Here is a 13,651-nt window from a genome sequence, read left to right on the forward strand (position 1 = left end):
ATTTAATTGCTTCCGTTGTTTTTAATTCTGTATTTGTGGATATGATTGCGAATAGAGTACAGCACTTGCGATCCTGGTAGGTTGGTTGGATGTGAGACACATCCAGTCATACTTGGCCCTTAGAAATCGGGCCGGGGTGTGACATTTAAGTGATATCAGAGCAATCATGCTCTATTTTTATTCGCAATCAACTTCATGATACGGCAGCTCTTGGACTCATTGATCTGAAGGTGAGTCCTGTCTAGGGTTAAATAAAAACCTTAACTAAAAGCTACCAAGTAAAAAGAAACTTGATTGTGAGACTTGTATAAAAAATAATAATAATAAAATAAAATAGAACCTAAGATACATCAAAATAATAAAATACATAGAACAAAAAATTAGGTTAAACATGTACATTAAAAGTATGTATTACTGTAACAAGTGCGAATAAAGAAAGAAATTAAATACCTTATGATACTAAAATATGTATTCTTGTGTTGTTATTATTATTATTATTAATATTGCATATAGTGTATGATGAAGCATACTATATTGTCAGTTGCTGCATTCATACTTTATATGCGCATTCCTGTATCAAACTATAAATGCATATGCTAATAGTTTGATTTCTTCCTCAGCTGATCAATTATGGTGGGCCAACATCCTAACACTTATCAGAGGCGTACCACTGAGGGGCGTGCACAGGCAGCCCCTTCCTCTAACCCTGCCCATAATGATCCTCCAACTGAGGGTGCACAAGGAAACCCGCCTAACATGCCTATACATGACGTTGCTGGCCTTGTGAACACTAAAATGGAAAGGCAGCAACAGCAGATGCATCAGATGGTCACTACCATGGGTGATCAATTCCAAGCAGTTATTAGGAATTTACAGACTCCACAGGCAGCCCCTGCTGTCCCTACCCCTCCTGCACCGCATAATGATACAGAAGGTCGCCTAATGGAGAGGTTTCTGAAGATCCAGCCACTCACATTTGTTGGGATTACCTAGGACACACTGCAGCCCGTGAGATGGGTAAAAGAAATGGAGAAGGCTTTTAAGTTTCTAGGTTGTACCGAAGAGCAGAAGCTTACCTGTGCTGGTTATGAGCTTCAGTCTGAAGCAGAAGCTTGGTGGGAGACAAATAGGCCTATCTTAGAGGCTGCCCACCCAGTTCTGACATGGGAGATCTTCAAGCAAGCCTTCTTTGGAAACTACTTTCCCACCAGTGTAAGAAAGAAGAAGGAAATTGAATTGGCTGAGTTGACACAGGGACCTAGATCAGTGTTGGAATACCAACAGAAGTTCGAGGAGCTTTTCTTCTTTGCTCCTCCTCATCTAAACACTGATGAAGCTAAAGCTCAGAAATTTGAGGATGGGTTGAGGCCACAAATTGCCTCCATCATGACTACTCGAACCACCCAGGGTTACTCTGAGGTAGTACAGCTGGCAAAGAGAGTGGAAGATAAACAAAGAGATGCCTATCAAGTAAACCAAGGCCTTGGCAAGAGGTCTGTACCATTTGGAGACAGAGAATACAAGAAGTTCTCCAAGCCCTCCTATTATAGCTCAGCTCCATCTCAGTCTCAAAAGAGTGATTCCAAATCATCGGCCCCCAGGCCGGTATATGCAAACCCCACCATAAGGGCTATTGAAGCATCGATACCTGCTGCCAATCAAGAAGCCAAATGCTATAATTATGGTCAAGCGGGCCACTTTTCAAGGTCCTGTTACAACCAGAGACCCATACTCCCTTATCGACAACAAGGAAATCAGCCTCAGGGGCGAGTTATCTTCGTCTCTGCTGATGATGCTAGGGCAAACCAGACAGTTGCTATAGGTATCACCCTTGTCTATGCATCATTAGTATATTCATTGTTTGATATCATGCATGTGTACACACTAAGTCCCTATCATATAGGTACCATTCTTGTTTGTTTATCACCAGCATATGCACTGTTTGACACCCATAGGGTCAGTGATAGAACTAAGCACGGTATCTGGACCATGTTCAGTAAAGATTTCTGGCCAGGAGATGATTGCCCATTTAATTCAGCTTGATATGACTGACTTTGAAGTCATATTAGGTATGGGTTGGTTGGCGGCATACAAAGTAGATGTGCTTTATGCAGAGAGAAAAGTCTTATTCAAGCCAAGAGCCGAGAAAGAATTTATGTTTGTGGGTGACAACAGTGAAGACTTAGGAGTATAATATAGCTTAGGAATGCCTTAAAATAATAATAATAATAATAAATAAATAAATAAATAAATAAAGAAGAAGAAGAATACTACATTGCTTAGATTAAGTAAACAAAAGAAAAAGGATAAGAGAAAGCTAGACAAATGGGAACTCATCTCACAACTGATACAAGGGGGTTTAATGAAGATAAAAACATATATAGACTTTAACAAAGATCAAATAGGACTGCTAAGCAAACCACAATAAAATCTCTAATACGAACTATAAGGAACTAACCTAATTTCATGGAAAGTGCATTGGAAATTAGACCCAAAAAAAGTATAGAACTATAGGTGACTCAACCCCCTATGAAAGCAACCCAAGAAGCCATAGGAGACATGTAGAAGCGAATAATAACATTTGATATAATTAGGCTAGGCTTACCTAAGGCCTAGGATCTATTAAAACCCCAATCAAATTTTAAGTAACCTGAAGTATTAGAAGGAGAACCTCCTAGATAAGAAGAAATTTCACATAAGAATACTTATGAACAATCCAAGTATTGAAAAGTATAGGAAAATTTAAGGATTTCATAATGAAAGACCTAGGAATGCTAGTTTAGGCATCCTACCAAACACCTTAAAGGCATTAGAATAACAAGCTCTTCTTAAAATAAAAATAAAAAAATTTTAATTCCTTCACTTAAAACATAATGCAGTCAAGACAAGAACAACTGAGAATAGAAAGGGACTGAAACTGAAAGATTTGATAATACTTTGCTCAACGACAGGTATGAGTGGAGTAATGGGTTCCCAAATGTCCCCTTCGTTATTGGGAATGAGCAATAGGGATCCCATCAATATTTCAATTCATCCTACAGTTGAGTTAAGTATTGCAAAACCAGAAGTGAAAGTCTTCATAAAGGAAAAACCCTATAAGCAAGAATTGTACAAATTTATACACTACAACCTAAAGAATAATAAGAACGAAAATAATGATAACAATACTAATGAGAATATTTTCTTTGGATTCGTAGTGTAGATACTTACTTTGTCGATATACTGAGTGAGCCTTGTAATGGATTGTTCCCAGCTTACATTAGATACTCTAGGACCCCCCTGTTGTTTATTCTTGTGCGTTTACAGAAAGAATAGGAGAGTTTAGGAAATGAGAGTAATGTCTTTGGTAATTTTAAAATGTTGTCTGACCCGGAACCGGTCAACAAAGCCATCAACCAATAGATCGTACGGTACCCAATACAGGAGACGACTTAAGAGTGTAAGTTATAATGCAGTTGAAGTAACCTCAACTGTTCGGATTACCAGCTACGTCAATTTCGAGGACGAAATTCTAATAAGGGGGTGGAGTGTAAAATTCGCAATAAATTTAAAACTTTTTGGAACTTGTATGATCTCAGGTTCCAGCTCTGTGTCCATGATTGCTTCGATGCTATGGGCTGCATCGGTCGAGGACACAGATGAAATACTCGACACACCTATGGAGGATTCCAAGGATCCTTCCCAACTTGCCCTTCTGGAGTTAGAGGACCCCGATGGAACCCCGCATCAGAGTTACCTGTGTCGGATTTGCTGCCTGGAGGCTATGCAGAAGCTCTCCCTCAATTAGAATTATTGTAAGTATGATTTAAATAGATTTATATAATGTTTTGTACGACCGAATAGAGGTACAAGGGTATTTTATTAAGATTGCCTCTGTGGGACCCAGTTCCCCAGTGGGGAATCCTGTTTCAGACAATTACCCGTGTACGGATTACCCCCTTGATGTCGTCTGACGTCATTCTATGGTTAAATTAGTGTAATAGGTATGAAGTTTCTGTTAAAATCAAATTAGAAATCAGATTTAAATCTAATTTCATCCAAATGACCATTTTGCCCTTTAGTGCTTAAGTTATATATATCAAACCCATTCTAAAATAAACACTATTCACAACTCTAAGCCTTAGAAATCATAAACGAATTTCTCTCTTAGAGAACAAGAAAGAAGAAAAGAGAAGAAGGGAGAAGAGAGGATTGTTCTTGAAGGCTTGGATCCCATACCTGGAATTAAGCTTTGGAACCACCATTAGAGGCTGAGTTGCATAGTGAAGGTTGTTTCCATCTTGTTTTCACTTCTGAATTCAGGTAAACCATGAACCCATGTTGTCCTCTTCCTCATCTTCTCTTATCTCTGTCCCTAATTGACCTCTCTAAAGAAATCTGCCATTAAACCTTAGCATAGGAGGATTAAATTACCAGAACCCATCTCTGACCTCTCAATTTGAACTTATCTATGGTTCAGACCTGAGATTTAGTTGTGAATTTCATGCTGTTCTTCAAATCACAGCTGAATCTCTTATTCTATTGAGCCTTAAAATACTAATTTAGGTTAATTAGCTAAAACCCCCAATTTAATTATGGTTTTAAAAATTAAACTATGAAATCAGGTTGACCCACTTTAAATATACTTCAAAACCTGCAATTAGGGCCATGCATGTTAAAATCTGACCGTTTCAAGCAAAAACCCCAAATTCGGACACTGAGTCGGATGCTGTTGCAGGCCCAGGGGCGGTTGACCGGATCCCTGGAAGTCTGCATCTGGCTCCCCCTTTTGGTGCCCTTATGACCTAGACTCTATGGGATTTGACCCTAGGCCATGTCTGGGCCTAATGGATGTTGTTTTTGCATTCTGTATAGGTCTATTTCTACTGTTCTTGTCTGTTTTGTTGGGTCTTGGAGAGTTAATTACAATAAGCTAAGCTACATTTCAAGTAAGGGGATTTTGACTTTAATTTTGACTTATTTGTGATATTTAATTTTGTTTTGTTATGGTTGCCATATCATGCATCATACTAATAACATTGATCATGTATTTTTGTTAGCTTTAACTTCTTTACATTAGATGTGCATGATATTAGGTTGCATTTCCATATTGCATTTTGCATTTATTACTTGATTCTTGGAATTTATTATGATGTTGATGTTGTTGGACAGAATTGTTGTATTATCTATTATGATTCATATGTCATCATGATAGTATGCATTGTGTTAGGATTGGCATGAACCCAGTGCTACGACCCTTACCAACAGGGATTGAGGTGTTGGATAACCCGTGGTAGGTCCGATGGGTTAATTTTGGAATACCATTCACTGTCCCATGTTAGTGTGTGTACTCCGCTGTGGGAACAAACAGTAGGGTTAGTCATTGGGGGTCTGCTAGGGTCCGATGAGTTCATACCGGAACTGGTGGATTTCCACCGTAGTAGAGTGGTATTCTTGGGAAGACCGATGAGTTCATTCCGTGACTAGGAATATCATACCTAGTACAGTAGCACTTATACCTCATGAGACTTAGTATTGCTGTTAGGTGCATTCTTAGATCTAGGTCATGCATCATGGACTATTTGCACTTGCTTGTGTGTTTCCCTTACTGGGCTCGGTGGAGCTCACCCCCATGGATCCTTTTTTTTTTTTCAGATGATCTTGTTGCTGCTTCTGTGGGAGTTTCCTCTACGCCGGACTCTCCTTCAGCCCTTAGAGTTGATGCTCCTCTAACGGTGGTGCACGATGCTTCGTGCTCGTGCGATGACTGCGCGTTCTCCTTAGATATTGCTAGATTCAGGCTTCTTCCCCTCTTTTACTTATACACTTTTGTATAGTTTATGTACATAAGATCTTTTCTTTAATTCTTTTGTTTATGGAAGAATCACTGTAACTCTGGTCTTTTGAATATGTATATATATATATATATATATATATATATATATATATATCACTGTTCAGTTTAGTCTCCCTTTATTGCTGCCTTATTTATGTATTTAATTGCTTCCGCTGTTTTTAATTCTGTATTTGAGGATATGATTGTGAATAGAGTACAGTACTTGCGATCCTGGTGGGTTGGTTGGATGTGAGACACATCCAGTCATACTTGGCACTTAGAAACCGGGCCAGGGTGTGACAAAAACTCACACTTTCTAAACTTTGCATACAACTTCTCTCTTAACTGCTGCAATACCATCCTGAGATGCACTGCAGGATCCTCCTCAGATTTTGAGTAAACCAGGATGTCTTCAATGAATATGATCACACACTTGTCCAATACATCTTGTAATACTCGGTTCATCAACTCCATGAATGCAGCTGGGGCATTAGTCAAACCAAAAGACATCACGAAAAACTCATAGTGGCTATAGCGTGATCAGAATGCTGTCTTGCTAATGTCACTCTCTTTAATCTTCAACTGATGATACCCAGACCTCAAGTCTATCTTGGAGAATACTCTTGCTCCTTGGAGCTAATCAAACAAATCATCGATTCTATTGTGAGCTTGTTAAGCTCCCTATAATCAATGCACATCCTCATGCTCCTATCCTTCATCTTGACGAAGAGGACCGTTGCTCCCCATGGAGATACATTAGGATGAATGAAACCCTTCCTCAACAAATCTTGCAACTGCTCCTGTAATTCCTTCAATTCGGTTGGAGCCATCCTGTATGGGGCTTTGGATACCGGTGCCGCTCCAGTTAGTAAGTCAATGGCAAACTCGGTCTCTCTATCAGGAGGCAACTCAGTCAAATAGTCCGAAAAAACTTTCAGATAGTCTTTCACGACCCCCCCTCAACTCTTCTAATGGCACCACCTTAGCCTCTGTGTCATTACGGATGCTAGGTAGCATTCACACCCTTGATCCATAAGCTTCTTGGCTTGAAGAGCCAAAATGATAAGCCTTTTGGATCGCTTTTTCCTAGCACCATCAAATACAAATTCTTCCCCATCGGTAGGTTTGAAAACAACCTGTTGCTTCATGCAAGCTAGGTTCGCCTTATAGGCAGCCAACCAATCAATACCCAAAATCGCATCGAAGTCCTTCATGTCCAATTCCACAAAGTGTGCAATCATATCTCGACCATTGATCCGCACGGGGCATGGTTTATAAGCTGTGTCTAAGTCAACCACACCTCCCGTAGGTGTACTAACTACTAATCCTGGCACTAGAGTTTTCAAACTAATACCCAACTTCTTGGCAGAAGAAGAGGATACAAAAGAATGCGACGCTACCGAGTCAAAGAGAACGTATGTGGGGATAGAAGCAATAAGAACGGTACCTGTTACAAATACATTATACAACCATGCATGCATGAAGTGACATGATGCAACACATTAATTCAAGTAGCTCAAGGTTAGAGAATTACCTGTCAGCACCCCAGGTGTTGCCTCTGCCTCAGCATCAATCATAATGTATGCTTGGGCTGGGTTTCTATTACCCTGTGTTTGCACAGGGGGTTTACCCACCAGCTTGATGTGAGATGCCTGCGAATCTGAAGCCTGAGTTGTAGTCCGTGGCACCCAAGGCTTAGGCTGAGGGTAAGCCTTGGAGATATGTCTGTGTTTGTTGTAGTTGTAACACCGTATGGTGCCACCAGTGGAAAGGGATGAAGCTACAGATTGAGCAGGCTGTGCGGGCTGGGTTGAATTCGCACGCTTGTAATATGTGGGTGCATAGCCTGAGTACTGTGTCCGAGAAATTTGCTCGATTCTCGGCCAATTATTGTTGTTGCCTGCCTCTTACTCTGAGCCGAGTGAGCAAAGTACACACTCCTTTTCCTGTCTTCAATGGTCTTGGCTATTTGGACCACCTTGGCATAGGTCTGGGACCCATGGGATGACAAAATCGAGCTAATTCCCGACCTCAAGCCCTTCTCAAACCTCTTCCCCTTCTCAATGTTAGACCTCAGGTGGGGAGGTGCAAAGTGGAACAACTCCTCGAATATATTTGTTGATATTCGAGGACAGATTTGGCCCCTGAGCGACCTCCATGAACTCCATCGCCTTCCTTTCCCGAAAGCTCTCCGAAAAGTAGTTTTCGAAGAAAGCCCCCTTGAATTGTTCCCAAGTAAGGTTGGGATGCTCTATAAGGAGGTTGGGCTCAGTTGATTTCCACCAATCATCCGCCTCACCTTTTAACATGTAGGCGGCACACCGAATCTTGCAATCTTCGGTGCAATCGATCATTGTGAACGTCTTCTCCATTTCCCTAATCCACATAGACAGGTGCAAAGGATCTTTGTTCAGCCCATTGAATTCCATGGGCCTCATCTTTTGGAACCTCTCAATAATCTTCGTAACATCCACTAGTTAAGTCATTTAGGTCCCAAATAGCCTAAAATAGGCAATGGCTAAGCCCTAGGCTAAGGCATGGTCAAACCAAGCTGGTCTTAGCTTCACAGAGAAGCATTTCGACATCTGGCGGCTCATGCATCATCCGCCAGATATCTTGCTGTAAGAGTCGCCAGCCCCAAATGACAGCTTGAAGGTCCTACAGGGTTAAGGCCTCTTGAGTGGGTCCAAACAAGCGAGGTGGGTAATAATAGACATCAAACAAGAGGGTTGGCACACCCAATTTTCCAAGGGCATAATTGGAAATATAATAATGTAAAATGAATATACCTTCATTCCTCCAAGGAGGGTAGTTCCGGGGGAAGGTTGACATGTGTGGAATCATTGATGAACTTTCCTTGAATCCTATTGAAGAACTTCTCCTAAATAGGTTCGCCATCCGACATATTGAAGACCCTATAGATTGGTTTCATGGTGATGTTTCAGAGGTCCCCAACATAATAGAGCTCCACCCCTACACACAAGTTTAAAATAGTATAGGTTTGGTTACGGATGTAACAACAATAGTCAACATGAAATACAACTTCAGCAACCTTACAGATTTTAAAAATCATGTTGAGAAAAATGAGGCAATATTTAGTAAGTAATTATAATGTTTAGAATATTAAATAATTATATATAAATTAACTTAAATTTAATTGTTGATGAAATTAATAGATTAACTTTATTTGTTTATTTATGTCTTTTGGCAGATGTTATTGGAGTAGTTTCAAAAGTAAAAAATGTGGCCACAATAACAACAAAAAACAATGAAAAAAGAATAAAAGAGAAATTGAGATCAACAACATGGAGTAAGATTTGTTAAATTTAAATAATTTTATAATATATTTTAAGATAATAACTAACAATATTTTTAGCTATTATTCATATTGATTAATAGTTCAGACACAATAATGTTAACATTATGGGAAGAATATGCTACAAATGAAGGAAGCGAAATAATAAATTTAGCATCACAAAACCCGATTGTAGCTTTCTCATCAATTGCAACATCAACTTACCAAGGTAATGTATAAATTATTAATTTTAATTATTATTCATAAAGTATAATAAAAATACCACTTTTTAAATTAGCAGGATTCTCACTGAATACTACTAGAGCAACATCAATTAGAATAAATTCAAAAATTCTAGGAACTGAAGAATCAAGAAGATGGTATGTCTCAAAATCCAGAAAATGAAGAATTAAGAAGATCATAGGTCTCATAAATTATATATAAATACATATATCTCACGTTTTTAAAATTATGTTACAGGTACAAAGAAAACAGTGAAATCAGAAAAATAAATCAAGCCAAATCAAAAGAACACAAATACAAAGAAGCGGAGCTTCTTACAATTAATGATTTAATAGAGAAGTCATTTTCTGCAAATTCGATAAATTAATATATTGTAATTTAAGTTAGTAAAATATAAAATATAACTATTGTTTTCATTTTACTTTGAGGACTCTAACATATACAAATTTGCAGAAATTTTTTTATTAAATTAGAGGAATAATCTCAAAAGTTGAAAATGAAGAACCATGGTACAACGTATACATAAAATGTAGCAAAAAGGTATTCCTCTAAGGAGCAAAAGCAACATGCGAAAAATGTGCAAATGGTGATACAGATACACAAATGTAAGACTCCATTTTACCAATAAATTAATACAAGACATATTTATTTTAAGAATATTTTAAATTATTAATTATTTTACATTGACAGGTACTTGGTAAAATTCAGGGTCTCAGATAATACAGAAACAATAATTATGACAATATTTAATAATATTGAAACAATTACCGGAGTTTTAGTAGTTGAATATGCAAAATCAACAGAAAAGGTAAAGAAATTATATAAATTTTTTGAAACAAATTTATTAAAATAAATAAATAAATTACTACACTTAAATATATATTTAATGTTTGTTTTCTATTTTGCAGCACAAAAATTCTTTAAAGTCTTGCGTATCCAAAATATACTGTTTCTACTTCAAAATTGATGACAGGAACTGTTCAAGTAGAACATAAAAAAGAATCGTTGCAGATACACTCAATGAAAGAAATGCGAAAAAGAAGAAAGTCGTTGATTTAGAAGACAATCAAAATCAAAAAAAAAGAAGAAGATAAAAATTGCGAAGGAATAGATATGGAAAGCTAAAAGGCATAGTTACAAAGTATTTAGAAGTTATTTCAGGTTTGATGAGAATGAACATTGTAAATATTAATGATATTAGTGTTTTAAATTTATTACTCTTAATTTTAACTTCAATTTCTTTTTTTTGGGAATGATTTTAACTTCAATTCCAACCTAACAGTAGCATCACTATTTACATCTATTAGTTCCACTCTTTAATAACTCTACTTAGAATCCACGTATGGTCACACGTGCATTTTTACTAGTATGTATATATATATCAAAGGAGAATTCAAACATCAGAAACATGTAGTGGTTCATTGGAATCTATTACATCATTATCCACAATATTTACAACATAAAAAGTGAAGAGAATAGATAATTGGATTCAATATTCATTAAACAATATATACATAAAAGAGTAACAAGTATTATATTTAATTAACTGCAAAATCACCCTCAGTTGATTATTTTTATGAGATAAAAGAAGTCCCTTAACCCCCTTCCCTTCCTTTTTACTTGTTTGGGAAAACCACAGGTTACCACTATTAAGTTTTCCTTTACAAAACTACCCAATTTTGGGTTTAAAAAATTATTCAATACAATATTCCACCCTCAATCATGTGTATTTTTTTATCATTTTACCCCCACCTCTCCTTCTCCGATCAGTTTCACCCTAATCTCACTTTGGTTCATCGGGTTTCAGAGCTATTTTGCAATTGCAACGGGTGGTGGTTGCTATTTTCCATGCCCCTCCTCAAGCCCACTCCACCACCGTAGTCGACCCTATAGAACCTACCACCTACACACAAGCTAAAGATAGTCCTGAATGGTGGACGGTGATGGCTGACAAGTTTAACGCCTTGGTTCGTAATAGAACTTGGTGTCTTGTTCCTCCTAATCCCAAATTTAATGTTGTTGGTTGTAAGTGGGTTTACAGGATTAAAAGAAAGGCAGATAGCTCCATTGAGTGCTACGAAGCTCGTCTAGTGGCTAAGGGTTCTCACCAACAATAGGGCATTGACTCAACGAGACATTCAACCCTGTGGTTAAACAAACAACTATTCGAACGGTTCTTTCAGTGGCTGTCACTACGGGGTGACCTGTGCGCCAACTTGATGTTCACAATGCTTTCCTCCATGGCGCCCTGAATGAGGAGGTCTATATGGTTCAACCTTAAGGTTTTGAGGATCAAAATAACCCTGGCTATGTTTTCCATCTGCATCACTTGTTATATGGAGTTAAACAAGCCCCACGGGCCTAGTTTCATTGTCTATCGCAGTTCCTCATTCAGTCAGGCTTCAAGGCATCGAAGACTGATCCTTCCCTCTTTATATATGTTACAGATACTGTCACCACCTATGTCCTAGTATATGTTGATGACATCTTGGTGACTACTAGCAATGGCTCTCGTGTATCAACCCTCCTTGTGCAACTCTCTAGGGAATTCTCCATCAAGGATCTTGGACTGTTACATTATTTCTTGGGTATTGAGGCTGTGGCCCACCCACAGGGTCTCCTCTTATCTCAACAACATTATATCACAGATTTGCTACGTAAGACTGGCATGACTGATTGCAAACCGGTGCTCACCCCGATGCCTGCATCCTCTAAGGGCCTTCAGCTCGGGGGTGCGGTATTTAGTGATGCCACACTGTACCGCTCCACTGTTGGAGCACTCCAGTACGTTACTCTCACCAGGCCAGATGTGGCTTGCCACCATATGCACTCCCCGACTGATGAGCACTAGGTCCTTGTAAAACGTATTTTGTGCTATCTTAAGCACACGAAGTGCCATGGCATTCTGATCGATCGATGGTCCAGTCCTTACATTCAGGCTTACTCCGATGCTGATTGGGCGGGTGACTCTACTGATCGCCGGTCCACTGGGGGTTTTGCAATTTTTATGGGTACCAATTTACTCTCCTTGTTCTTATGCAAGCAACGCACTGTTGCTAGATCTTCTACTGAAGCCAAATACAAGGTTTTTGCTGGTACTGCAGCCGAATTGACATGGTGGGTAGCTTTGCTTCCAAAAATGGGTATCTCTCTTTCTCAACCTCCTATATTATGGTGTGACAACATTGGGGAAACATACTTATCAGCCAACCCGGTATTTCATGCCCGCACAAAACACATAGATATTGACTATCACTTTGTTCAGAAAAAGTTTGCTCGTCGTGAAATCTCAGTCCAATTCATCTCCATAGCTGATCAGCTTGCTGACATCTTCACCAAGGGATTGTCATCGAAGCACTTTCAGTTTCTAAGTGCACACTATATTCGGTTCCCTTGGCAATATCTTCCACACCTGGAGTTTCCTTGTGCGTCACACGATCAATAACCCACAGTTACCTTATATTTCATGTGAATAGAATAAGAAGATTTTCTATATTTCATGTGATGAATATAGTAAGTTCTTGGCTAAGAATCCTTACCAAGGATCTCATCACTCATGTATATAACCATACTGTGCCACGTTTATGGTGAGGCAAAGATCAAAATTAATACAAAATCTCTTTAGAAATTACATCAGCCTCAATACCCAAGAAATAATGTAACGGTCGAAGATCCTTAATGGAGAATTCCCTGGAGAGTTGCGCAAGGAGGGCTGATACATGAGAGCCATCGCTACTAGTCACCAATATGTCATCAACATATACCAGGACATAGGTGGTGACAGTATCCGTCACATATATAAAAAGGGAAGGATCAGCCTTCGATGCCCTGAAGCCTAACTAAATGAGGAACTGTGATACACGATGAAACTAGGCCCGTGAAGCTTGTTTAAGGCCATATAATGAACGATGCTGTCGGCAAACATAGCCAGGGTTATTTTGATCCTCGAAACCCTAGGGTTGAGCCATATAGACCTCCTCATTCAGGGCGCCATGGAGGAAAGCATTGTGAACATCAAGTTGGCGCACATGCCACCCCTTAGTGACAGCTAGGGAAAGAATTATTCTAATAGTCATTAGTTTGACCATAAGGCTGAACGTCTCATTATAGTCAATGCTCTGTTGTTGGTGAAAACCCTTAGCCACTAGACGAGCTTTGTAGCGCTTGATGGAGCCATCAGCCTTTCTTTTAATCCTGTACACCCACTTACAACCAACGACATTAAATTTGGGATAGGAGGAACAAGAGACCAAGTTCCATTACGAACCAAGGGAAGGCCCTAAGAAAGAGGGCATAAG

At 38.9% G+C, this 13,651-nt stretch overlaps 1 protein-coding gene across 1 annotated transcript; it reads left to right on the forward strand.

The window, feature by feature from the left end:
- The first annotated feature begins 1,026 nt into the window (after positions 1-1,026).
- LOC122662885 lies at positions 1,027-2,043 on the forward strand. Its single transcript, XM_043858591.1, has one exon. It carries the CDS (start codon positions 1,027-1,029, stop codon positions 2,041-2,043), a length of 1,017 nt encoding a protein of 338 aa, XP_043714526.1.
- Positions 2,044-13,651: the final 11,608 nt, after the last annotated feature.

The sequence above is a fragment of the Telopea speciosissima genome, chromosome 5 (genome assembly GCF_018873765.1).
Source record: "Telopea speciosissima isolate NSW1024214 ecotype Mountain lineage chromosome 5, Tspe_v1, whole genome shotgun sequence".
In the NCBI taxonomy this organism is placed as follows: domain Eukaryota; kingdom Viridiplantae; phylum Streptophyta; class Magnoliopsida; order Proteales; family Proteaceae; genus Telopea; species Telopea speciosissima.